Genomic DNA, 27,096 nt, shown 5'->3' with positions numbered 1-27,096 from the left:
GCAAGGAACCCAAGACCACACATAGAGCAGGGCACACCAGCCAAGCAACGGTCAGGGGCACTCACGCACAGTGCTCAGGGTGAGTCCCCAAGATGTGAGAGGTGACAGAGACCTAGAGCCACCATTAATCTTTTAGGGAACTTGACTCAGGCAAACTTCTGCAGGATTCATGATTTGGTTACAGCAGAGGTTTTCAGGCCTAACTAACTTAAAGCTGAGATTTTTATAAAGCTAGTTTTAGTGACATAAACCATGAGGGTTCAGGGAGAAAGACAGGAAGAGAAAGACAGACGTAGCCATGCACAAGGTGTCTCTATGCTTCCCAAGGGAGAGTGGCTGAAAGGAAGGCCAAACAGCAAGCTGTGCCCAAGAAGGAAGGAGAAGAAGGGAAGGGGGGGGGGGAAGCGACAGGCGTGTCTAATTATGGGGTAGCCTGTGCACCTGGCCCCAAGACCTCTGGGGAGAAGGCCCTGAAGGCCTACTGATGAGTGAGGAGTAACTTGTCACCATCTCACTCACCCTCACAAATACAGAGAAGGCTGACAGGCTGTCTCACACAGTGCCACATGTGGGTCACATGTGGGTCAGAGATGGTGCTGAGCTGAGGGGCGGAGTTGACACTGAATTTTTAAGTTGACACTGGCTTGTCTTAATAGAGCATAGTTGTAGAACACTCTGAGAATACCAAAATGGGGCTGGAGAGATGGCTCATCAGTTCAGAGCACTGACTGCTCTTCCGAAGGTCCTGAGTTCAAATCCCAGCAACCACATGGTGGCTCACAACCATCCATAATGAGATCTGACGCCCTCTTCTGGGGTGTCTGAAGACAGCTACCGTGTACTTATGTATAATAAATAAATCTTAAAAAAGAAAAGAAAATGCCAAAATGTTATGAAACTTAAAAAGGGGAGGAATTAAAAAGTACCCCCCCACACCCCTGCAGAGCAGTGGTAGCACATGCCTTTAATCCCAGAGCTTGGGAGGCAGAGGCAGGCAGATTTCTGAGTTTGAGGCCAGCCTGGTCTACAGAGTGAGTTCCAGGACAGCTAGGGCTACCCAGAGAAACCCTGTCTCAAAAAAGAAAAAAAAAAGTAGCCCCAAAACATAAAAAGCACCTACGATTTCAGGTTGTGGAAGTGAGCTGCTTTTGATGGTTTAGTGCCTGCTTCTAACATGCTGGGCAAGTGAGCTATCACTGAGCAATTGCCCTTGCCTTCTCCTGCGTGCGTGTGTGTGTGTGTGTGTGTGTGTGTGTGTGTGTCTTCTGAGAAGAAGTTCTTTCTTCTGCTGGGTACCAGGTTGAAGTCAGGTCTTCAGGTACCTTTACCCTCTGAACCACCTCCCTGGCCCAAGAGACTAATTTTAAAATCATGTTCCTTAATCATGGAAAATGTCATTTTTAGGGATGGAGAACTGGCTCAGGTGTTCTGTTCCTAACCCCTATAAGTCAGCTAAAGGTGGATATAACTTCAGTTCTAGGGGATCTGACATACTCTTCTGGCCTTGGTGGGCTCCAGCCTGCCCATACAAACCCAGGCGCGGGCACACACTCACACACACACACACACACACACACACACAATCAGTCACTTTGATTTATCTAGCCATTGATGGGAGAGCTTCCCAGAGTGTTTACCCACATCTCGGCTGGGTTTGTGAGTGCCCCGCATGTTAAGGGTTCAGATTGCTTATCTATAATCCGGCTTGTTCAGTCTTCTCAAGAGCCGCAGGTGGTTAGCGCTTGCTTTGCATTTGCTCTATTTTTGCCTTGCTGAGCAGGAAGTGGGTGGGTGGGAAGGCAGATGCATCTTAGAACTGAAAAGTCTTGTAAATATTTTCTTGTTTCTTTGTTGTTAATTATGGGATGTTTAATATAAAATATACATTCTGCTCGCGGCTCGCTGAACTTGGGGAGAGCCGATTGGGCTAGACTGGAGGCTAGCCAGCTCTGTAGATCCTTCTCCATGGTCTGTGCGTTCCCCGTTGCTGAGGTCTCAAGTGCATAAGCGCCTGATATTCGCATGGGTCCTGGGGACCTAAACTCAGGTACCTTACCCACTAAGCCCTGTTAGGCAAGCAGTCTACCAACGGGCCTGCATTTCCAGCCCCAAGGATACCAGTTTATTCATGCCACCTGTTCTGTCCTCCCTCTAGACCTCTCAAACCTTCATTTCTCCTGTCACCCTGAACAACTTCGGGGTGCCAAACCTTTTACAAGCCAGATCTTTTTATTTATTTCTTAATTAATTAACTTTTTTTTTTTTTTGAGACAGGGTCTCTCAGTGTAGCACTAGCTATCCTGGAACTCGTTCTGTAGACCAGGCTGGCCTTGAACTCTGAGATTTCCCTGCCTCTGCCACTCCAGCGCTGGGGGCGTGCACCATCTTCTCTTCCCAGCCTTTCCCTCTCTCCACATGCTTCTTGCTTTTGGAGTCTGTAGGATCAGATTTGCCACGTGGCACTTAACTGCGGAGTCTCAGTTTTCTCCTCTCAAAAAACAGGACTACTGTTATCCACAGGATTGCTTTAAGGAATAGACGCTGGGCAAGGTGGTGCACGCCTTAAACCCGGCACTCGGGAAGACAGGAGCAGGCGGATCTTTATGAGTTCGAGGCCAGCCAGAGCAACAGAGTAAGCAGTTTGGGTGGTCTCTGAGTTTTGCAAGTCTGGGAACTAAGAAATTCTTCTCTTTTGGACATCCCTCCAATCAGAGTGAAGAGGGTTGTTCCCGCCTTCCGCGCCTAACCGGACCAATCAACGTTCCGGAGCGTGGCGCGAATCGCCTCTGGAGAATCTTGCACAGGTCTGGGTCCCTGCACTGAGCATCTCGGCTTGCAGCCCCTCTTCCCAGCCTCGAGAGAAGGATCCTTCGTCATCCTTGTCCCAGCGCCCTAAATCCTATCACCCAAACCGGCGGACCGGCGGGAACCGGAAGTGTGCGCACCCGGGACGAGTCCCCTGTGAACTCCGCCGGAAGTAGTGATTGCCAGGGGCTCCCTTCGCTCGGTATGGCGGCGATTCCCCCAGACACCTGGCAGCCGCCCAACGTCTACTTGGAGACTAGGTGAGGGTTGGAGCGGGGAGGAATTGGCCGAGGAGACCCGGGTTCGTGCCTCGGCGGCCAGGTTAAGGAAAGGCCGGCCCTGACTCGCAGGTTGCCGGCAGGGACCTGCGGCCGGGAGTACCTGTGAGTTCTGAAGGGACCTCCGGGGAGCCCCTCCAACAGCGCGGGAGACCTCGGCGACTTCTGTCTGCAGTCGTTTTCCCACGCCGGTCGTTAGTTCATGTTACCTATCACCATCTTCATTCATTCGCTCGCTTGTTCTCAACAAGTGTGTGTTGAGCACGCACGCCATGCACGTGGGCTCTGGACTTTTGAAAACACAAACCTAGATAAAGCGGTGTATTCTGGTGAAGGAGACGGACGTGTAAAGACCACGGGACAAGTAGTACAGTTGTCTGAACAAATTGCTTTGAAAGTAGAGGGAGATTTATTTTCCCCACAATCCAAGAGTGAGCTTTGACCTGGGGCTGTAGCTTAGCATGCCCGAGGTCCACAACACCATATATGCTCGGTGCGGTTGTACACGCCTGTAATCCTAGCAGGATGATCAGAAGTCCAGGGGTCTGGGAGAATGCTTATCCATCTGTGTGTGTGTGTGTGTGTGTGTGTGTGTGTAAGGCACCCAGGGCCATGCCTCGGGCGTGTGAGATTGTTCAGTTTACTACTGCTAGCAGCGCCTATCATGAAGGCTTTGCTCCACATACACCCCTCCAGTTTTCGCAGAGAAGTGCTACATTTTACAGATTTACCTGCAACCTGATTTTCCTAGTGATTGAAGACTCCTTGCTAGGAGCCTGGTCAGCCGTCTACTGACTTTAGCCCCATTTTGTCTGCCCTTGCCTCCCGAGTGTAGACATTAAGAAGGCACGCACCACCGCTCCCAGCTCTACAGAGTGTTTGCCTTGCTGGACCTCCTAAGCCTGGGCCATACAGATTCAACTCGGTTCTTACTGGGTCCCCAGAGCTCAGTGCCTGACATAGAGCAGGAGCCCCCTGCCTTGCCTCTTGCTTCTGTCTTCTCCTTAAAGGAACTGGGGGAGGAGAATGAAAGCACTCAGATTGGCTGTATGTGGACCGATGAGTAACCAGCCTGAGGATTTGCTTTATACATTCTCTCCAGATTGGATTCCCACCCACCCACCCGCCAGACAGGGTTTCTCTGTGTAGCCCTGGCTGTCCTGGAACTCACTCTGTAGACCAGACTGGCCTTGAACTCAGAGATCCTCCTGCCTCTGCCTCCCAAGTGCTGGGATTAAAGGCATGCGCCTTTATAGTGTCTTATATAAAGACACTTTGATGTCTTTTTATTATATCTACAGATGACATGTGAGGCCTTTTTCCTTGTCTGGGGTTGGTTTCAGTGCATCAGTACATGCTCTTAGAATTTCGACTTGTTTATGGTTGTTTTGCTTAGAACGGTGTGGGGTGTGTGTGTGTGTGTGTGTGTGTGTGTGTGTGTGTATGTACATGTACTCACGCGCACACATACATACACTAGAAGCTGTCCAGTGTGTCACACTCAGGTAATTGGCTGTGACTTTGTTGCTTATTGGGTTGTTTCCTTCTGAGTATGACCTCTGGGCACAGCTAGCTCTGCTCTGACCCTGCCTCCCCCCCCCCCCCCAACGACAGCATGGGGATCATTGTCCTGGAGCTGTACTGGAAGCACGCTCCCAAGACCTGCAAAAACTTTGCGGAGCTCGCTCGGCGAGGCTACTACAACGGCACCAAGTTCCACAGGATCATCAAGGACTTCATGATCCAAGGCGGTGACCCGACAGGCACAGGTACCGTTAAGTCACGTGTCTTACGTCTTGGTTCTGTCATAACTGGATGGTAACTGGATGGTAAGGCAGCCACAGCCTTCGTTTCTGTTGCTGGACCTGGCTGGCTCATTGTTTTGTTTGGAGATAGGGTCTCATAGCCCAGCCTAGCCTCCCACTCTCTGAGAAGGATCTAATCCTGTGATCTTCAAACCCTTACCTTCAAGCTGGGATTTCTGTCTACCGCCATGCAGTCTATCTACCGCCATGCAGTCTATGTAGTGCCGGGGATTGAACCCAGGGCTTAAAGTATACTGGGCAAGCACCCAACCCGTTAGCTTTGAGTAGCGCCCGCCCCCACCTCCACCTCCAGCCCTGGACTGCGTCAGTAGCTGCACCACCACCACCAGGGTATCATTGTAGCCCAGGTTGGCCTTGAACTCCAGATGCTCCTGCCTCCGCCTCACACCTGCTGGGTTGCAGGCACACGCTGGCTCTGATTCTGCTGACGTTCCTGCCCTCCTCATAGCTACTACGGGTGAGAGTAATCTTCGCTCCTAAGCAGACGATACCCATGGAGTGAGATGGAGGGACCTGGAGTTGGATCAGCCAGGAGTGAAACCCAGGCAGTCCCGGGGCCTGGAGGATAGAACTCTGTGTTCCTTTATTCTAACTCGTTCATTTGACAGATGTCTGAGGCAGGTGGATCTCTGGGAGTTCCAGCCAGCCTGGTCTACAGAGTGAGTTCCAGGACAGCCCGAACTACATAGAGAGACCCTGCCTCAGAAACAATAAAACAAAACCAGACGGATGTGAGCCTGCTTGGTGTCCGCGACTCTAAGCTCTAGGGCTCGAGCTGGGAGCAGAGAGACACACACCTACTCAGACAGGCGGGACGGGATGGGGATCCAGTTTGAGTAGGAAACCAGCAAAGGCCTCCATGGCCTGCTGTTAGACCGGATATGGAACTGAGGAGAGCCGAGGACAGGCCCATAGGGGCCTTAGAGGAAGGTAGACTGCGTGTCGGGAGTGTGTTGGGAGTGTGTTGAGTGAAGCGGCAGGATCCGGTCTATGCTTTCCGGGGTCACTGCCTGCTGCTCAGAGAGTAGATGAAGGGGAGAGAAAGAGAGGCAGGCCCAGATCGGGAGCGGCCGTTTCCATGCAGGCTATCCGCACACTGTGGAGTAGGCTGCTGCAAGGTCGGGAGACGTCCCCTGCTCCCGTGGGCGTGCACGTGCGCACCCCAGGCCCTGTTTGTGTGGTGCTGGGGGGGGGGGGGGCTTGCGCATGCGCAGCACTCTACCGTTTGGCTGCCGGGCGCTGCTTGCCCCTTCCCAGCGAGTTACTTGTGTTGCTGACAAACTAAACAGATGGCGTGAGAGAAGATGGACACGGGTGTCTTTGAGGTGGTGAAGAAGGAAGGCTGAGCGTGGAGCCTTGTGTGTGGAGCGAGGGGCAGGTTTGGAACGGGAAGTCAAGAGCTTGGGCTCTTTGTAAAGGGTTTGCTTGGAATTCTTGAGGATCCTTAAGGACAGAGCGGAGTCAGTAGTTGAAATGAATGGAGTCCGAGGGAAATGGTGAGACAGCACAATCCAGGAGGACACCAGAGGTCGGCCTTTGGCCTCCACGGGCATGCGCACACTTGTATGTCTCTACAGCTCCCCTTGCCTATTCCAAGCCTGGAAACTTCTATCAGGTTCTTCTGTCTCTGTGTCCCATCCTGCTGTGGGAGTGTGGGCATTACAGATGGGCACCATCGCAGCCCATCAATTGTTTTGACAGAATTCGGGTCAGCAGGTTTGCGTGGTGAGCTGTTTCCAGGCCGAGCCATCTCCCTGGCCAGGGTCCTGTCTCTGGCTTTTTATCTCAAGGACTGAGGGTGTTGTAATGCTGGGTTTGTTCCTGTTTCAGGCTTTCTGCCTCCTGCCTTTGTGCCTTAAAGGGCCGTCAGCAGTAGAGTGTCAGTGTATTGGGCCCTGTTCATCCCCCTCAGATCTGTTTTTAGAAAATTCTGAGTTGGGCCGTAGTGGCACACCCCTGTAATCCCAGTACTTGGGAGGCAGAGGCAGGTGGATTTCTGAGTTCAAGGCCAGTCAGGGCTATACAGAGAAACCCTGTCTCGAAAAAACAAAACAAAAAAGGGGGAAAAAAAGAAAATTCTGGTCACGGCTTACTGGTTGGAACAGCTTCAGGAACTCCGAGGCCAGGCGTGCTCCCCTCCAGTGCAGCGAGCCAGCCTGTGGGAGCATTTCCCGGCATGCCCGCTGCCATCCCGGAAGTGCTGTGCTGTGTCTTGCTCTTCTGTGTCTGTCTGTTGGTGAGTCGGGTTTTTCCTTTTCCCTACCTTCGCTGAGGCCCTTAGACCTTCACTCTGTCTTGCTTGGCTCTAGAAGTTTTCGCTGCTCAGTGGCTACATTAGCTCTTTGTTAGTCATTTGGGTCCAGTAAGTTTTATTTATTTATTATATGTAAGTACATGGTAGCTCTCTGCAGACAAGCCAGGAGAAGGCATCGGATCCCATTACAGATGGTTGTGAGCCACCATGTGGTTGTTGGGAATTGAACTCAGGACCTCTGGAAGAGTAGTCAGCGCTCTTAACTGCTGAACCATCTCTCCGGCCCCACCCATGTCCTTTCAGCACCCATGTGTCCCCATCTTGCTTTTGGGACCAATCCGTTTGGGAACAATGTAGGCAGATCCCTGCCATTTTTCCACGTTTATTTGGGGCCCTGTGTCTTCCCCACTGTGAATTCAGGGTTGCTGGCTCCCCGCTGCATCCGGCCCGAAGAGGATTGGGAGCTCCTGGTCAGGCCAGCTTCTCTCCTGCCTTCCCAGATGCCAGGAAATTGTGTCCCAGGGTTCCTCTGACTCATTTCCCTAGTACCGCCCTGAAGGCAGCCGGCCCTGCCATCCCTCCTACCCTTGGGCTGCTCGCTGGCGCCCTCTGTGGGCCTGCCTCTGCTTCAGTCCTCTAGGCTGTGCAGAGACAAGAGTGTGCACAGTCTCTTGGCCATTTCCTCAGAATTTTAAAAATATTTGTTTCCTATTATTTAACAGCCAGGTGTAGCCCTGGCTGGCCTGAGCTCACTATCTGCCTGTCTGTATTATATATATATCCATCCATATCTCCGCTCCTCACCTCCCCACCCCGCATCCCCCAGTCTGTGGTTAGAGGTTTGCGTAGCCACACCAGGCTCTTTCTTTGTTTCTCTTTATTTTTGCCTTTGGGGGGAAATATCTTTGTGCTTTGTTCATTTTATTGGGTGTCCAGGCAAGGCAGGATTGAAACAGGGTTTTACTGTGTAGCCTGGTGGTTGTAGTATTCACATTGTAAACTAGGTTGGCCCTGAAATCACAGAGATCCACCAGCTTTTGCCTCCTGAGTTCTATGACTCTCCTTCTCGTTGCTGTAATGAGACGGATTTCATCTGTAGTGCAGCGCTGAGAGCCCGTGCTCAGTGAGTGGAAGCGACTCGGAAGGGAACTGATGGCCCTCCGTGTGATGGCGCGGTGTCCTCCATGTCTCTCTACTTACTTCTAGTCTTTCCTAATGTCACATTTCCATGATGTAGTTTTAATGGAATCGAAGCATTCAGAAGGTTTCCAATAATGCTGCAGCCTCGAGTATAACAAATGTTTGCACAGCCTGCCAGCAGGTCTGTGAGAAAAGCTAGCAGGAGATTACACACACACACACACACACACACACACCGCCCCCCAACCCCAGCAGTAGAGCATCCCAGCCAGCTGTGAGGACACAGTTTTTCTGAGTGTTTCAGGTAGATGGTGGGTAACATTGGAGGTTCTCGGCGAGGTGGCGTGTCTGTTTCCGCTGCCTGCAGCCTAGCTAGCTACTCAGGAGCCTTTCTTTGCGTGATCGTCCTCGAACCCGTCCTCAGCAGAATCCCTCTGCTTCCTGCATCTCACGCTGAGCTGAGCACTGCCCGCGTTGAGATAACCTCGCCAGCCCTTTTCTGGGCTTCGTCTGTCTCTGCTCGCCCTTCCTCACTCCATGGAGGCTCTGCCGCCCGGCCAAGTCCTTCTGTGAGGCCGTCTTGCTCTGCTCCCGGCCTGGGAGCACACGGGGGCGCTGTGCTTGGCGGCCTGGCCTCTTTTATCAGTCTCCTTGGTAGCCCCAGGAACACACAGAACCTGTCCTTGGAACAGTAAGCCATGGCTACTGTCACCCGCTTAGCAAATCCTTGCTCAGAGTCCACCGGGAGCCCTGCACCTCTCCAGGGCCTGTGCAGAGTGTCACAGCCCAGAAGCCCAGCCTCTCTCCTTATATGGAGCGCCCAGCTCTGCAGGAAGAACCTATTCTGTTTAAGAAGCAGGACAGGGGTGAGATCATGACTACAACTTTGCTGGTGTCTGTGGTCTGCGTGTCAGGAAGGTTGTACTATCATGAGGGGAGTGGTCTGATGGAGTGGGGCTAGGCCAGAGACAGGCCTTGTGGGCGGGCCTTGAAAGAATTGTAGAACTTAACTTTTGGGAAGCAGAGTGTAGGGTGCTCTGATAGATGTGCAGGGGTGCATGCACAGCAGAGAGCCCGCCATCCTAGAGTCAGGCTTCTTAGTGTCACTGGCTCTGTGACGGAATCCCACCGACCGTTCATTCTTTGAGACTTTGTAAGGCCTCTGTAAGTCACACACCTCTGAACTGCACTATGGGGAACAGGGGAGGGGCAGTTTCGGCAGATTATCAGTGGGAAAGGCATGTCAGGGTAAGATGGGCCAGTTAGTGCATATCCCACCAATCAAGGGCGCAGGTTCATCTAGCAAAATCAGATTTAACTTGTCACCTGGGACCCTTGTGACTGGAGTAAGAAATAAAATAGCCTGAGAAGCTGAGTCCAGCTGGGATCTGTGACAGGGCAGGGTCACATCCAGGTGCCAGGCAGTGCTTCAGGGCCCAGTGTGCTTAGACCGAGTCCTGGCCCCACATGGTCACTTGTCACACACACAGGTTTGGTAACTTTGCAGAGCTCTTGTCAGAAGGTGGGGAACATGGCTGGCCATTCCTCCCAGAGTTATTGTGACAGCTAAGTGACTCTTCTTGTTGGAAAAGTAGTTGGCAAAGCCTTGGCACAGAAACAGTTCAAAAGATTATTTCTTTTGGTTAATTTACTTAGCATTTCACAGGTGCCTGCTTGACTCCTGCAGTGGGCTTGGCTGCTGTGGGCCGGAGACCAGCAGGAAGATAGCCTAAGGAGAAGGCAGCAGGTGAGCCAGGCTGTGTGCTGTCAACAGACTTGAAAACAGTGGCAGCTGGGGAGGGGCCAAGGCGTCTCCATCTTGGCATTATCGGGTGAGGCTAGATGGTTCTGATGTGGGCTGGACCGGCACTAAAGGATATTTAGCAGCTGGCCTGGCCTGGCATCCACCTGCTAGATAGTAGACCTTTCAGTTATGACAACCAGAGCTGTTCCTGACATTAACCAGGATCTGCTGGGCCAGAGGGCGGGGCAGTGCTGTGGGTAGTGAGGGAGGAAGGGCCTCTGATAAGGTTGACTAGAGCTCTGAGTACCGGGCTGGGGCAGGGACACTCCAGAGGGAATGCCAGTTAGAGGCCGTAGACCAGAGTGCTTGCCAAGACACAGTTGAGGAGTCAGTGAGGTGGGCAGGGGGCAGCGAGCACAGATCGCCCTCCGGGATGGCGATGTGGGTCATGGATGTGGTCCTGTGACCAAGCCCACTCAGTCAGTCAACAGGTTCTCCAGTGCAGGAGCGAGGATTAAAAAGGGACAATTAGACAACACTGCAGCATGACCCCAGTGGGTTCTGAGACTCAAGGCGGATTTAATAATTTCCAGTCCACTTTTAAACCAATTTAGTTACATGCAGGAATTAGATCCATAGCTGTACAATGAGGAACAAGCAAGACAGTAAACACAAAATTGTCAAGGCAATAAGCAAAGTCCCACATCACTTCAGTGGCTGTTGTTTCCAAGGGTGTGTAAGGATGGTCAAAATACCTGAGCCTACTTCCTTGTCCAAGCCCTGAATCTCACCTGAAGCTAGCATCTCTTGTTCCACTCCAAGATTAAAATTCCCACTGTAGCCCACTTCTCTATTATGCCCTAATGTCAGATTCCTGCTTGAGCCCTTGGTCAGTGTCAAGTTCCTGCCAGACAGCGCAGTACCCCAATAAGGCTCTCTGCAGTCCTGAGTGTGGTGAAATGCATGTGGAGAGATTGAGGCGGGGCGGCGGAGGACCCTCCTGCTGCTCCATGAGGAAGCTGCCTGTGGGAGGGTGGAGCAGGGCTGGGATCCAGAGGGAGCTGGGTGCTAGATGCTGGGTGCTGGAGCTGGGTGCTGGTAGTTTGGATCAGTTAGTGTGATCCCTGGGAAGCAGACACTCAGGCATGTGCAGAGGTTCAGTGATTTACGGGGGGGGGGGGGGGGGGGGGGGACAGGAGGGGAAGAGGTGCGTTCTCGGGCACTGCAGGCCTGTGAAAGAAGGCTCCAATGGAGAAGGGGCTGCCAGGGACAGGGCAACACTGGGAAGTCTTGGAGGGGCTGACACCAGCTGTGAGAGGCTGCTGGGGACTGAGGGAGGCCCCGGGGGAGCAGGGGACGAGTGTGTGGAGAGTCCTCAGGACAGAATGAGCTCAGTGCTGCTTATGTGCCAGTCAGAGAGCGGAAAGAGGAGATAAGCCTGTTCCTGTGAAGGGGACACAGGACGCTGAGAGACTGTGGAGCTGGGGTTTTGTTCTGATTTTAAGATAGGAAATGCTAATGATGTGCTGACAGAAAGGGAAGTTGAGACCAGACAATTGTAGCTGCGGGCTGCCTTGCAGGAGTAGCCTTGGGTACTTACAGTGGGCAATCTGACACTGATTCATAGGGGCCTCAGTGACAGGAGGAGGGAGGGAGGGAGGGAGGGAGGGGAGCAGGAGTGTGACTGTCTGCTACCCAGGGAGGCACATGGCACCCTTGCCCGGTGGGCTCAGCATCCCTGTGCACCTATGTGACTCCGGTGGCTGCTGAGATGGTCCCTGTGTTGTTGTTACTAAGTGGGGGCGGCATGGGGTGCTTTGGGCTCTCAAGCGGCAGTGATCCTGGCTGTTGTTTGTCCCACGGTATAAACCGGAGCCTTCCTTTCTCTCTGCCACTCTCAGCTTCTGGCCTTTGATCTTGGCCTTGTGTCTTCCGATTGTGAGAGGCCCGCAGCAGCTTTTGAAGGAAGATGAGAAACAGCCACAGGGAAATGCTAAGGCGAGAGAGGGCTCGCCTGTGTTGCTACAGAAAACTCTGTGACCTAGTAGGCTTGTTTATGTTGTAAGACAGAACGTGCCCCTGCTGGCCTCAAAGGAGCTGCTTTGTCTCTGAGGCTGGGGAAGGTGGGGGGAAGCACTGGGAATGCCCAGGGGACAGTGACCTGATGTGTTTGTTGGAGGGTTTGTCCCCAGAGGGGAGGAGAGGCTTCCGTTGATCAGCTGACCTGGCGGAAGTGCTGTGTGCCCTGGTAGGTTGCTTCCCGCCATGGTTCTTTTTGGCCTGGGTATGAATCTGCTGCCTGTCATGGGTGGGATGGGGAGAGTCACACAAGTATAATTAATAACTTGTGTCAGCTCACGCTTGTGTGTTGTGCCCTCGACGTCGGCCTGTTACTCTTGGAAGTTTCAGGGGCAGGATTTGGGGAGGGAGATGCTGGAGAGTTAGTGTTAGATATTTGTTTATCTGATTCTTCAGCTGAGACATAGAGAAAGATGGTTTACTGTACAGAATGATTTGTTGGCCACAGGTGAGGCCAGGACCAGTCTAGCATGCCACAGGTCCCGAACAGAAGCCAGCGGGCTGTTAGTCAATCTCTCAGGTGGTCTTGGCAAGCAGATGAAGTTCTAGATTGATTGAGACTTATTACTGAGAGCAGCGAGCGCACAGTCCAGTAACTGCCCGCACCAGAGCCAGGCCTTGGTCTCCCTCCTTCCCCTCCCCTCCCCTCTTTCCCCTCCCCTCCTTCTTTCTTTCCTCTCTTCTTCCCCTCCCTTCCTCCCCCCTTCTTTCCTTCCTCCCCCCCTTTTTTTAAGACAGGGTTTCTCTGTGTAGCCTTGGCTGTCCTGAAACTTACTCTGTAGACTAGGCTGGCCTCGAAGATCCCCCTGCCTCTGCCTCCTAGGTGCTGGCATCAGTGACTGGAAGCACCACTGCCCGTCAGGTGACTTTATCTTTAAGAATGGCACAGACCGCCACAGAACCGCTTAGAGCCCTCCTCAGCCTGCAGCGCTGTGGTGCACAGCCCCTCCCCCAACCTGTGTCTCAGGCTGATATTGGAAGTGGGGGTCCCAGTGAGGTGAGGGAGTGCACTAGCAGGAGTGCTCCACGCACACACACCCTTTCTTTAAATTTATTTGATTTTATGAGTCGGGTGTTTCGTCTGCATGTCTGTACTCTGCAGGCTTGGTTTAGGGATGCAAGCATCTGCAGTGACAGAAAGGAACCCTGTGACCATGACATGTGACCATGTGTCTGGTGGGAGGGATAGAGGTTGCTGGTGAGGAAATGGGGTCCTCCAAAGCAGCTGCTGGTGATTGGGAGGGACCGTGGGGACCTGGGGCTGGCGGGTGGCGTCTTGATGGATTTGCTGTGTGTGTTTCTTGGTCAGGGGAAGCCCTTGAAGTTTGTCATGTTTTTTTCTTCTCCTCTCTTATGTATCTGCAATCTGTATGTTGGGTACATGTTTCACAGGCCAGAAGCCTGTCACTTAGCAGTCTGGGCAGGGACTGTGGACCCACCCTGGGCTGAACCGAAGCCTGCATGGGGGGAGGGGGGCTGTGTCGGGTGCTGGCTCATCTGAGCAGTGTCTGCACAGGGATCCACTGCTGAGGACACCCGTCCCTCCCTGCCTGGGCGCCGCTCCCCTATTCCACAGCAGTGTCAGCCGAGGAGTCCCGCTGGCCTTTACTGTGAGCCCCGCAGGGCTGAGCAGGCTCTGAAAGGAGAGTGAGCTCCGCCCAGCCAGGCGGTCCCAAGGTGCCGGGAGAACCTCTTCTTGTCTCTGCGGTCATTCACTGTGTGCCGGTGACCAAGCCTGCTCAGTCAGTCAACAGGTTCTCCAGGGCAGGAGGGAGGATTAAAAAGAAAAAAGACAATTAGACAACACTGTAGCAAGACCCCAGCCAGTTCTGAGGCTGAGGCCGGTTTATTTTTTTTCCCAATCTGTTTTTCTACCATTTTAATTACATGCAAGGAATATGGTCAGTTCTGGGTTGAGGAATAAGCAGGACAATAAACACAAATAGTCAATGAACCTGCAAAGCAGTAAACAAAGCCCCTCCATCACTGTTTCTAAGGGCTCATCCAGATGACCGAGATAAGGCCTGGCCTTGGTGGCGCACGCCTTTGACCCCAGCACTTGGGAGGCAGAGGCTGGCGGATTTCTGAGTTCAAGGCCAGCCTGGTCTACAGAGTGAGTTCCAGGATAGCCAGAGCTACACCGAGAAACCCTGTCTCAGAAACAAAAACAAACAAACAAACAAACAAAAAAGCTGGATGACCAAGATATCTGAGAGCCTACTTCCGTTTCCTAGCCCAGAGTCCGACTCCTGCCTCTGCTTACTTCCTTGTCATGGTCCAATGTCAGATTCCTGCCCCAGAAGCTCTCCATGGCAGGCTCTTGCCTGGCCTGTACCTTAATGTTCGTGGTGGCTTTCAGGTTCCTGTGCTGACTGGTGTTTTGTCCACTTGACACAGGCCCGAGGCACTTGAGAGGAGGGAACTCCTATTGAGAAAATGCCTCCTTAAGATCGGGCAGCAGTCCAGCCTGTAGGGCATTTTCCTATCAGTGATTGCTATGGAAGGGCCAAGGCATTTTAGGTGGTGCCACCCCTGGGCTGGTGGTCCACAGAGAAGGCTGGCTAAGCAAGCCAGTATCCAGCCATATCCCGAAGCCTTGGCATCTGCTCCTGCCCTTAGGTCTCTGTTTGAGTTCCTGCTCTGAAAGCCTTGATGATGAGTTGTGATATGGAAGTGTAAGCAAAACAAACCCTTTGCTTTCCAAGTTGCTTTTGGTCATGATGTTTCATCGCAGCAATAGAAACCCCTCCTAGGACAGTTCCCTAGAGTAGAGACCGGAGAGCTCTCGGCCTGCTGGGGCCTCTGTTGTTGGAAGTGCCCTGAGGCCTGCCACTTCCAGTATGAGCCTGTACTTCCTGGAGTTTAGTCCCTGCATCTTCTGGAAGTGGAGTCAGCCTGCCCCTGGTGGGGGGTGGGGGGCTTCCCCTGGCCTGGTGGGTCTTGCCTATTTCTCTTGGTTTCTCGCTTGAGGATTCTGACAGCCTAGGACCTAAAGCAAGGACTTGAAGCCAGCTGGGGGTTGGTGGCGCCTGCCTCTGATCCCAGCACTCAGGAGGCAGAGGCAGGCAGATGTCTGAGAGTTTTGAGGCCAGTTGCACCTAACAGTGTAACCTCGGTCTTTTCCACCCATGCCCTAGTTCCTGAATAACAGCTCGGAGGCTTATATTTATTAATAAACACCTCGGCCTTGTTCCCCTTCTAGCTTGCAACTCAGTGAACTTATTTATACCATACTGTGTCTGCCATGTGGCTGGTTACCTCTCCTCAGTTTCATATTCTGACTTCCTGTGAGTCGGATGGCCTGGTTCCCAGAGTTCCTCTCTCAGCCGGATGTCCCACCCTCTAATCCCACCTCAGCTTATTGGCCATCAGCTTTTTATTGACAGGTGATGCTTTTACAGGTGTGCAAGCAATTATCCCTCCAGAACGGACAGGTGCTGCAGCGGGCTGTTGGGAGGGCAGGCCCTGCTTCCCAGCTGGCTTCTGCTGCACGTGGTCTCGGAGCCCACTTTGCTGTCTGGTGGTGGCTGCTCAGCCCGTGGCTGGCCTGTAGTCTCTAAGCACGGGGAGAGCCCGCCCGTTAGGTTTTTCTATGTGAACACCGTGTTTCCTTTTTTTTCTTTGAGACAAGTTCTTACTGTAGCCCAGGTTTGTCCTGAGCCTCCTGCCTCAGCCTCCGGATGCAGGGGTTACAGGTGTGGCCTCTCATGTCCACGTTCATTTCTGCCGCTTTGCTCTACAAGGGAAACCTGCCCACACTTACGTGCCCAGCACCGCCCCAACGCCCTGGCTGCGCCTCGCACCGCGCCTACCGCCCAGGACTTGGTGGTGGTGGTGGTGCTGGCTCACCCCGTCCTCTCCGTGCACTGTGCCCATGTGATGCTGTCCCACTGTTCTCAGGGCCACGGCTGCTCCTCCCTGAGCTGACAGCTTTCCCTTTCCAGTCACCTCACATACAGGAGGCAACAGCCATCTTGTCCTTCCACAGCAGGTGCCTGGATTTGGGGTTGGTAGGATTTGTGGGCAGAAGCCAGGCACAGCAGTGCATGGTGTTAGCGGTGTCTGTGGCGGCCTAGGGCTAGGCTAGGGGCCTGGGCACCCTGCAGAAATACTTGGAAACGTGTTCCCTCGCTGTCGGTCATGAGTGAGGTTTTCTGTAGAGGGCGTACGCAGGCACCACTGCCCTTTGATTCTGCCGCAGCTTCCTGCACATTGTTAACAGGGAACGTTACTTTAACAAGCAAATGGCGCTGTGTGAGGCCGGTGCCTGGGACACTGGAATGTGTCTACTGGGGTCGGTCGGTCGGTCGGGTCACTCACTGCCTTTCCCATCCCTGCACTGTGAAATGTCTTAAGCTGTTCTTGTGGGGAGGTAGACTGGGCAGCTCACGGCTTGTCTCCTGATTGGACAGGTCGAGGCGGCGCATCTATTTATGGCAAACAGTTTGAAGATGAGCTTCATCCCGACCTGAAGTTCACCGGTGAGTGTGTGCTTGGGCTGGGGGCAGGCAGGACGCCGCGCCTATGGAAAGCTGGCTGTTTGGCTGTGATTCAAGGTGAGTGCCTGACTCCGTGGCACCGTGCCAGACAGCTGCCCAGCCGTGGCGCCACAGTGTGCCCTGGCAGAGGAAAGAGAACCGCGCCCCTTGAGAGTCCTTAGCAGACCTGAGCACGGTCTGCGTTCTGGACTCCACTTGTTAAATGTCAGGAAGCAAAGGCTGTCTGGAGCTTCCTTCAAGCAAAGCAAGGCCTTGCTGGGCTCCCGAGGGGAGTGGGTAAGGTGGGCCAGTGGTTAGTGAGGCACCGACCTGAGAAGCTGGAGACAGGCATCGAGCGCAGCCAGGGTGGTGCAAGAAGAGTCTGCCCCGCCCCTGGGAAGGGACGCGGTGGGTCCTGGCAGTGGGGACAGTGCTGCTGCTCTGCCAGCTGGGGACGCTGCTGTTGACGTTCTCTCCTCGTGTCCCCAGGGGCTGGGATCCTCGCCATGGCCAACGCAGGACCAGACACCAACGGCAGCCAGTTCTTCGTGACCCTGGCCCCCACGCAGTGGCTGGACGGCAAACACACCATTTTTGGCCGGGTGTGCCAGGGTATAGGGATGGTGAACCGAGTGGGCATGGTGGAGACAAACTCCCAGGACCGCCCTGTGGATGATGTGAAGATCCTGAAGGCGTACCCTTCTGGGTAGAAGGGATGCTGGCTCCGGCACACCCAGGTCCCAGGAGCTGTTTCCCGGATGACACAGGGTGCTGCGTGAAGGGTCGTCTCTGGGGACGTTTGTATTCTGGTCAACAGTCACAAACTTGAAAAGCGGGCAGCGCGTGCACAGCCTTGAGAAGGCTGCACGGATGAGCGCGCTGGCCGCACAGCCCCGTGCAGCCTCCAGTGAGAGTTCTTCCAGGAATATGCGCAGCAGCGCTCTCGCGCGTGCGCTCTCTCTCTCTCTCTTTCTCTCCCCTCAGGAGCCTGAGCACCACCACTGCTGCTTAGGACACTAATGTCCCACGCAAAGCCATATTGAATTGTCGCCAAATGAAAAATGCATCCAACAGTCAAGTTGCTAAGGTGTCAAGTGGGGGTGATAATGTGCGGTGATGAATTCCTGAGAGGAAGCAGAAGCAAGCGGTGGCCATGGTTCCTCAGGAGGGAGCTGGAGTCTAGAGAGCACAAGGCCAGGCCCCCACGGGCCTCCCCACAGGAAATGACTCGTTTTAGGCTTTAGAGAAAATGGGGAGGAGGTTTTTATGCACAATGCCTTCATTTTTTTTACTCTTTCTGGATTTGAAGGGGGTGGGGTAAGAAGGGTGTTGATACCTATGTAGTGCATAGAAACTTCCAGAATAAAGCACCATTGGTGGTTGAAATCACTGCTGCGGTCTGGTATTGGCCTAGATTCTCAGTCTTTTTTTTCTTTTTGAGACAGGGTGTCACTATGTAGCGCTGGCTGGCCTTAACTTCCTATACAGACCAGGCTGACATCAAACTGGTCTATAGTGCATCAGCCTCAAGTGCTGGGACTGTGTGGGCTCTCGGTGGGGTAGGGTGGGATGGGGTGGGGGCTGCTGCAGCATTCCTGCCTTCAGGATTCACACTGCCGTGGGGTGGTCCTGAGTCCGCCAGCTTCCCCCATGTGAGAGCAACTCCTGCAGGAGAGAGGCAGCCAAGGGAAGCCTCCAGTGATGTCTCCCGGTGCTCTGAGGGGGCTGAGGCGCAGGTGAACTGTGCGCCCTCTAGCTGCACCACGCCCTCTAGCTGCACCACGCCCTCTAGCTGCACCTCTGCTGAGTAGGAACATGGAGCAGAAGCAGCCTGCGGGAGGAAAGAAAGGGCTCACTTCCTCTCCAACTCCCAGGTCGCCATCTACCATCAGGTGCCACGGGGCAGGAAGAACTCGCATGGAGACCACGGGAGAGGCTGCTCCCTGGCTCGCTTCCTTCCTGTCGCTCAGCCGTTTTTCTTTCTTTTTTTTTTTTAAAGGATTTTATTTATTTTATATATTTGAGTTCGCTGTAGCTGACTTCAGACACACCAGAAGAGGGCCTTAGGTCTCATTACAGATGGTTGTGAGCCACCATGTGGTTGCTGGGAATTGAACTCAAGACCCTTGGAAGAGCAGCCAGTGCTCTTAACCGCTGAGCCATCTCTCCAGCCCTCAACCGTGTTTTTTAAATCACCTAGGTCCACCTGCCTAGGAATGGCGCCGCCCACAGTGACCTGTGCCCTCCTCATCAATCGGCAATCAAGAAAACGCCTCACAGGGCAGATGAAAGCGGTTCCTCTGTCGAGGTTTCCCCCACCCCATGTGTGGCAGGTTTATTTGGTGGGTATACCGAGGGACACAGGCAGCCCTTGCAGTCCATCGGAGGAGTTCCACCCCTGCCATCTCCCACCCCCTTGTTGCTGTGGCCCAAGACAGCGCACGCATGGCTTGGCTTTCCCGCACAGGGAGCCTCTTAAGGCACCGTGTGCCTGTGTGTCATTGTGTGTATGTTCTGGGAAGTGACCAAAGTTCCATTCCACAAGCCTCCTGCATTGTAGAGAGAAGTTAGCAGCCAAATGGGTGCAGAAAAGGTTCAACTTAATAATCCACCATTTGTCCGGGGTTAATATACCCGATTAAATGTGTAAGGGCTTTATTCGCATGGGTTTGAGTACAGAAAGGAAGAAAATATTCTCTCAATGATGAAAAAGAGCCGGGCAGTGGTGGCGCACACCTGTAATCCCAGTACTTGAGAGGCAGAGGCAGGCGGATTTCTGAGTTCAAGGTTAGCCTGATCTACAGAGTTGAATTCCAGGACAGCCAGGGCTACACAGAGAAACCCTGTCTTGAAAAAAACAAATCCAAAAAACCAAAATAATAATAATGAAAAAAAAAAGGAAAACCACCAGTGAGCCCTGAAGATGGCGTTGGTGTGCAGAGTCCCACACTGTTAGTGATGTATGTCCTCCAGCCATCCTGGAGCCGCTTCTCAAAGCACAGGACACCATCCGCCACCTCGGAATTATAACCTGTCCCTGTGTCATAGGCTCCAGGCCGGTAGGGGAACTGTTGTTGGTGTGAGGTTACAGTTATGCATACACAGGGCAAAAGAGCAGCCCAGGCACCTCTCCTGGCTTCTAGAAAAGTCTCTACACACTAGCCACCACACAGCACAGGGCCTCAAAAGAGGGAACCTGAGTGTTTCACATTGTTTTAAAAAAAGATTTATTCACTTATTTCATGTATGTGAGTATTCAAGAAGGGGGCACCAGCCCCTATTACAGATGCTCGTAAGCCACCATGTGGTTGCTGGGAACTGAACTCAGAGCCTCTGGAGGAGCAGTTGGTGCTCACAACTGCAGAGCCATCTCTCCAACCCCTGTTTCACAAGTTTTAGTGACTGCTAGTAAGCCTGAGGTACAGACACCTCACCATGTCCAGGAGCCTGGTTAACAGGGATCCTGCTGAGTTAGCCTGTTAGCTGTGTCACATTGTCAGGGTAAGCGTCATTAGACCATTGGTGTGACAGTGGGGTACAGGTGACCCGTTTCCACCCCTGGTGATGGGGAAGGAACCAGTTTCTGACTTAGGGAGAGAGTAATGAGGGCTGTGGGGCTCAACAAAGGGCAGGAAAAAGGTAGCCTTCGTGGGAAGATTCTAGACGTGGAGAGAAAGGAGGTTAGGAGTAAATAAGTCTGTGGAAGAAGCCCAGAGTCAGGCACCCACCCTGTAAGGTGTGCAAACCGGCTCTGCGCTCAGACTCGGTATGTTAGCATTCAGGCCCCGGGGGATGCTGAGTGCTGGTCCAGGTGCCACACTTGTAGCGGAACCTGAGGAGGGAATTTTTGCAACAGTGTAAGGTAGGCAGGTCCTTGACCCCACCGCCTGCCTCTCAGTGGCCTGGGGAGAGGAGAAAGCCCGGGCTGAGTTCAGTGCTTTCCTGCTCTGATTGCTGAGAGGAACATCAGAGGACAGTGCCCTGCTGTGCCCTCTTGGGGACACTAAGTGCCAGGCCCCTGCTGTGTGAGCGCCACAGTGCCTGAGGTAGAGTAGTCATGGGGCAAGTGGCAGAGAAGGGAGGGGACTCTGGAGCCGTAGGACACTGGTGAAGCAGCCTGGAAACGCGTCTTTCCTCCTTGTGGTTCTTTTTATTCGAGGCAGGTCCTTGTGTATCCCAGTTAGCCCTTAGCTCTCAGTAGCTGGGAATAATCTTGAACTTCTTCTGATCTCCTTATCCAAAAGTCGGAGTCGGGGTCAGAGGCTGGCCTTGAACTCACAGCAGTCCTCAGAGATGGGGTCGCTCTACTGTTCATGGCAGAGCAGTTATCCAGAGCAGGATCTGGTACTGGGAACACTTAAAAGCCAGCTTCTGGTATCAGTAAGACCTTAAAGCCACCACATGACTTCAGCCTCAGGGTGTGTGTGTGTGTGTGTGTGTTCATCCCATCCCAGTGTTGGGGTACAGAACCCAGAATCTCCTATTTGCCAGGCACATGTCCTACCACTGCACCCCACTCCTCCTACCCGCTGTTTCTCGATGCCCATCCCCCCCAGGAGCCCTCAGAGCCGCCTCCCTCCCTGCTTTGACCTCAGCAAGGCCTGGTCTCATTCTTATTCCGTGCCGTCTTTTCTTCCCAGCACCTGGGTAACGCTTTTGAGGTTATTGCTGAGTGATTCAAAGCAAAAGTCCTTCATCAGGAAAAAAAAAAAAAAGATGGAGGCTCATTGGCTGAAATAGCTGCGCCCAGAGTCACAGACCCTGGTTTTTAGCTGGCGTGACAGCAAAAGCCTTTTCCACTCAGCCCTCTGGAAGTCCTCAGCTTCGTTTATTTTTGGATCGTGTCTCCAGAATATGTCAAAATAGCTTTCCCCACAAATGGCGAACGGCTCCTACCCCCAGATCCTCGAGCCAATCTGAGCCTCCCCGTGGCCCCACCGGCACCACGCTTGCAGGGCGCGGGGGAGGGAACATTGGCAAGCACACGTGTTCAGCTGGGCGCTTCCTGCCAAGAAACACTGCACCCTCAGAACTGGGCGCCATAGAATAGGCTCCTGTGATTAGGTGAGTGCCAGGAAAGAGGACGGTCCAGCAGCTCTGGACAGACGGACAGATTGCAGGCGGCAGGAACGGGAGCTAAGGCTGGTTGGGACTCACGGAGAAATTGGATTCCTGTTTGTTCTTCCAAACTGGTGATTTAGAATCCCTGGCTGTGACAAGTCTGAGACCAGCCTGGCCTACATAGTGAGACTCCTCTCTCCAGGAGGAATAAAAGAGTTCTGTTGGGTGGGAGAGGGGGCTCAGTGGTGCGGGTGCAGAGGACTGGCATTCTGTTCTCGGTACCCATGTGGTGATTCACAACTGCCTGTAACTCCAGTCAACTCCAGGGTACCTGATGCCCTCTTGTGGCCTCTGTGGGCTCCTGCAATCACACGGTGCATATAAACTCATACAAACACACTCACATACTAAAATTATTATTATTATTATTGGATTTGGTTTTTTCGAGAGAGTGTTTCTCTGTATAGCCCTGGCTGTCCTGGAACTCACTCTGTAGACCACGCTGGCCTCGAACTCAGAAATCCGCCTGCCTCTGCCTCCCAGAGTGCTGGGATTACAGGCGTGTGCCACCACCGCCCGGCTTAAAATAATTTTTTTTTTAAAGATCCCTGTCTAAAACCACAGGGCAAAAATATCCAAACTCGGGAGTGTGAAGACTTTGCATCAACTTGGCGAGCCACACGACACCTTGGATTTTGTTTCCTTGTTCATCACGCTAAGGTTTGAACTAGGCCTTTTGAGCTGAGTCTGAATGTAGGTCAATTTGAGCCGATTCCTCCGGCGGCCAAGTTTGCATTTTGCAGTCTGTTTCGGAAGTCTGCCACTAGAGGGCGCTGTGGACACAGTTTAGCCTCGCGGCTGCCTGGAGAAACAGAAACACCTTTCACGATTTTTACCAAGCCAAGCCAGCTGCTCTTGGAATGAGGAAAACCAAGGACTGCTCAGATTGCCACCGACTAGAACTGAGCCGTGAGCCCAGCAGGGTGAGCCTGCGAGAACTTCGCAGGCCGAGGTGCTCCATCTTCCGTCAGCTGCTCTAGTCAGACACTCCCCTGTCTGGGTTGCAGGAGACCTGAGCCTGGGCCTGGCCCTGTACGTGCCTGGTCCTAAAGGAGCGGCTTCACCTTTCTGTTTAGTTCTCCCCTGGGCAGTAAAACCATACTTTGTGTGTGGTAATCCAGAGTCCCTCACATTAGCCAGGAAATAATTTCACTTGAGAAAACGGTTCAACTTGAACATTTCTGCCTTTGTTTTGTTTTATTAATTAATTGATTTTGAAATAATAATCTCTCTGTCCTAGAACTCTCTACAGATCAGACTAGCCTCGAACTCAGAGATCTGAGCACAGGGATTAAAGGCATGTGGCACCGTCGCCCAGTGTGTATTTAATACCCAAACCACCCTCTAAGGCTGACCTTATCACGCCCATTTCTGGATAAACAAACTGAGGACCAAAGCCCAGTGGAGTGAACGATTTCTTGCTGAGTTTAGCTCTTTTTCAGTTTGTCCCCATTCTTGATACATCGAGGGGGAAGATGACCTTGCAGGTGGGGACCTCCGCCCGGCCCTGCAGTCTCAAGCCCCTTCCCAGGAGACGGCCGCTGGGGCCCAGGACACACGCGACCCTAATCCGCGTGTTTACTGGGTCAGACGTGTAATGGCTCCGCTCCTGAAAATCACTTCCCTCTCCTCGAGGGTCCGGCCAGGCTCCATTAAGAGCTGTGGTCGGTGTACTCGGAACAGGCCGAGGCCGTGCGGGGGAGGAGCCAGGCACGTCTTCGCCTCCTCCTTCACCGACTGGGGAAGAGGCTGTTGCAGGTCAGCTTACACACGTAAGAAGGAAGCCATCGAAGGAAGAGGAGCGCACAGTTCTCCGTTGTTCCCACCCACTTCAGTCCTCAAGGCTTTGTCTTTGTGGTTCCCTTCCCGGAAGCGTGTGTGTGTGTGTGTGCGCGCGCGCGTGTACTGTGCATGGAACACAGAGCCTGGTACATATAAGGAAGATGGGATTATGCCTCAGACCCTATCTTTTCCCTGCTGGAGGAAACCTAATGGACAGAGATCCCAGAAGACAGGGCGGTAACACGCCTGGCCTGCTCCCGAGCCCGACACCTGAGCCTCGCCTAAGCGCTGATAGAATTATCAGAGAACCGGAGAGCAGACTGCGCCCTCGGTCGGGGCAGCTGTTCCCAGCCGAAGGCAGAGCAGGCAGGCCACCGAGTGTGCCTGATGAGATGCCTGGAGTGCGAGGCAGAGCTAATAAACTCAGGGAAAGAGGGCCTCGGGTCCCCTGGATCTGGAGTTGCAGGCCAGGCCAGGGCCGCGGGGACCTCGGCTCGCACACATATGCCGGGCTCCCGGCATTCCGTGCACATTCCGGCTCACCTCCGCAGCCAGGCAAGCAAATACGAGTTGCGCGGCGTGAAAATCAATTTAGAGCTTAAGAGGAGAGGAGGCTATTCCATCCCCAGTGGCTTCCCACTCGGAGAGACACAGCTAGGGCCGTGGGGCGGCAACAGCCTCTCCTGCATCCCGCCGTTTTTCTAGGTGCCCGAGGGAGAGAGAGAGTGCCAGGGTCTTTGGAGCCAGTCAGGGGAGAAGGAGGAGAAGTTCCGGGAATGGAATTGGCCACGAGGCCGCGACTCATCGCTCCTCCTCGGGCTGAGTGTGCCGGTCCAGAAGGCATCGCGCTTGCTTGCGGGTGGGAGGCTGGCAGGACAGGGAGGGGCGGAGTCGGCTTTTCTGCTTGAGACCAAATGTGAGGTTTTCCCCGATTCCTAAGATGCTCCGACAAGGGGAGAGGGTCTTACCGTGGAGCAGGGAGCTCAGCAGGCCCCAAAGCCAGCCAGCCGGCCATGGGAGGGAAGGAGGGAGGAGGCTGTTTTCAAATGGAATTAGGGAGTAGCTCGGTGGAGTGTTCGCTGGCTTGGGCCAGGCCTGACCCAGCACCAGCACGATAAAGGGAGTAGGGGTGGGGGAGGGGAGAAAGATGGAAACTTGGACCCAGGGCCGAGGCTGGGCAAAGCCAGGCTGTGGGGTCCAGGTAAGAACCCAGCCCCACGCCCACCCCAGCTCTCATGTACACAAAGCGGAAGGGAAGCCTTGGTCGGATCATGGAGTCCTGGCTAATCTGGAAGAGGCGGAGGCTGAGGCACGGGCTGAGAGAAAAGCCCGGGGCTTGCGGGGCTTGTTAGCAGGGGTGAGCACTTGGACCTCACTGTGGGCTCAGAAATGGTACATCAGCCAAAGCAACCATTCTTCCTAGGGGGCGCTGAGGTAAAATGATTCATACTGAAAATCCCGGTACTCAGGAGGTTGAGGCAGGAGGATACCTATGAGTTCAGGGCCAGCTAGGGCTATGGTCAGATCAAGGCCAACGGACCCAGACTGGAAATACAGCTCAGTTGGTAGAGTGTTCGTTGAGTTGGATCCTCAGAACTCAGTCAGTAATCCCGGCACCCTAGAGGTGGAGGCAGGGGCATAGGAAGTTTGAGAACAGCCTGGGCTACATGAGATCCTGTCTCCAAAAGGAACAAAAAACCAAACCAAACAAACCAAAAACAAACAAACCAAAACTCCACCACCAACAAAAACCCAGTCTCTAAATTGAATCTGAACATTTATTCGCTTTTGTTGCAAATTACCATCCACTGGCAAACAGCCCCGACGGGATTCCTTTCCCTTCCAGGGTCTCAGTTTCCTGATCTGCAGAGTCCATCTTTTAAGTCCACTGCGGCACTAAGGTATGCAAACCACACCAAACGGATGCCAGATGACGTTTGCCAGGGAGGGGAATCAAGGGAGGTGGCATGCTGGGATGCCGTCAGGCTGGAAGATGGGCGTGGCCCTGAGGATCAGGAAGAAGTCTGCTGGGGTCAGGGTCTCAGCCTACCAGACCAGACCGGAAGCTTGCGTCCTATCCAGGGCTCTGTGAACTTGGGAGAAAAAAGCGACTGAAGGGTCTCCAGTCTCCGTCCAGGTTCCTCAGTTCCTCAAGAAGGAAATGCTCGCTCGAGCTGCCCCATGCCCTGGCCACCTGAGCCCTCCACCCTAGGGACGGCTGGGTGTAAGAAGCGGTGGGTGGGTAGGTCGATGGGTGGATGGTGGGGCTGGAGAGATGGCTCAGCGGGTAAGAGCACTGACTGCTCTTCCGAAGGTCCTGAGTTCAAATCCCAGCAACCACATGGTGACTCACAACCATCTCGTAACGAGATCTGATGCCCTCTTCTGGAGTGTCTGAAAACGGCTACAGTGTACTCACATATAATAAATAAATCTTAAAAAAAAAAAAGCGGTGGGGGAACAGAGACTTGTTAAGTGGGAAGAGAGTGTCAAGGACTGAGTGGGCGGCAGATGTGAGCATCTCGATGCGGTGTTCGTGGCGGGTTCTCAGTAAATAATGGAGACATCCTATGCTTTCTTTCCGCGAGGCGCTGGCCCCAGACCCTGCGGTGTCAGCCAGATTGTTGACACACAGTTCCCTGGCTGCGTTCGTGACACACGCAGAATGAAAGTTTAATGATGCGTGTGACGGCCAGGCACTCCTCCGGTGGGACTGATGAGGACTCTGGGGGTCTTTCCGAAGGACTTGGTGCTTCCTAGGGCAAGAGTGGGCATTTCAGATGAATCATGATCACGCCTGCCACGCGTGATTGTTGGTACCTGTACTGGCCTCCGGTGCAGGGAATCCAGAGGGAATGGACAGTGAGCAAGATAGCTCTTGTCTGTAAAGCTTTCCCTAGTGGAAAAACAGACAAAAGGGAAGAAGACAGCTGTGAGTGACAAGCGCCTGTGGCGGGGAGAGTTCTGGGGGAGGGTCTCTGTGAAGGGCGGGGTGGGGGGTGGGGGTGGGGGCGGGGCATTGAAACAGATAGGGAACACTCTTCCAAGCAAATGAGACAAAAGAACAGGTATAAAGGCCTAGGTGGTGAACTGCAGGCCAAGAAAGCCTGTGTGGCTGACTGCAGTCACTGGGGTGACCAAAGAGATGCAGTGGAGAGGTTAATGGAATGTTCTAGTGTGGGATGACAACACGGTATGTGTGTGTGTGTGGGGGGGGGGGAGGTCTTGAGCAGAGGGTGATCTGTGTTGCATGCATTTATACACACACACACACAGAGAGAGAGAGAGAGAGAATGGAATCTCCGGCTACAACAACAATCTGGGCTTCACTTTGAGTTGGTGGCAGCAAACAGGATGGGGAGGGAAGGTCCTTGGAGGGACCGTGGACATCTCTCAGGGAGCCCAACATCCTTCCGGCCTCTTCCAGTGGCAATGGCTCTGCCCCCACTCTATCTGAGGCAGGTCCTCACCGCTCTTGGGTACCCAGCCTCACCCAATGAGTGGGGTTTCTCTGATGACCTTGAATATATCACTGTCCTCTAAGCTCTGCAGCAGTCATCGGGGTTAGCCCACAGGGTCTCCACGCCTA

General features: G+C 53.6%; 1 protein-coding gene across 1 annotated transcript; it reads left to right on the top strand.

Moving 5' to 3' along the window:
• Positions 1-1,963: 1,963 nt before the first annotated feature.
• On the top strand, positions 1,964-17,993 carry Ppil1 (peptidylprolyl isomerase like 1). The gene is made up of 5 exons (XM_052163776.1): positions 1,964-2,047; positions 2,713-3,065; positions 4,698-4,852; positions 16,539-16,607; positions 17,094-17,993. The coding sequence occupies exons 2-5, from the start codon at positions 3,010-3,012 to the stop codon at positions 17,312-17,314; spliced, it is 501 nt and encodes a 166-aa protein (XP_052019736.1). The 5' UTR covers positions 1,964-2,047; positions 2,713-3,009; the 3' UTR covers positions 17,315-17,993.
• Positions 17,994-27,096: the final 9,103 nt, after the last annotated feature.

The sequence above is a fragment of the Apodemus sylvaticus genome, chromosome 19, assembly GCF_947179515.1.
Source record: "Apodemus sylvaticus chromosome 19, mApoSyl1.1, whole genome shotgun sequence".
In the NCBI taxonomy this organism is placed as follows: Eukaryota; Metazoa; Chordata; class Mammalia; order Rodentia; family Muridae; genus Apodemus; species Apodemus sylvaticus.
This window is presented reverse-complemented; position numbering and strand designations above follow the sequence as displayed.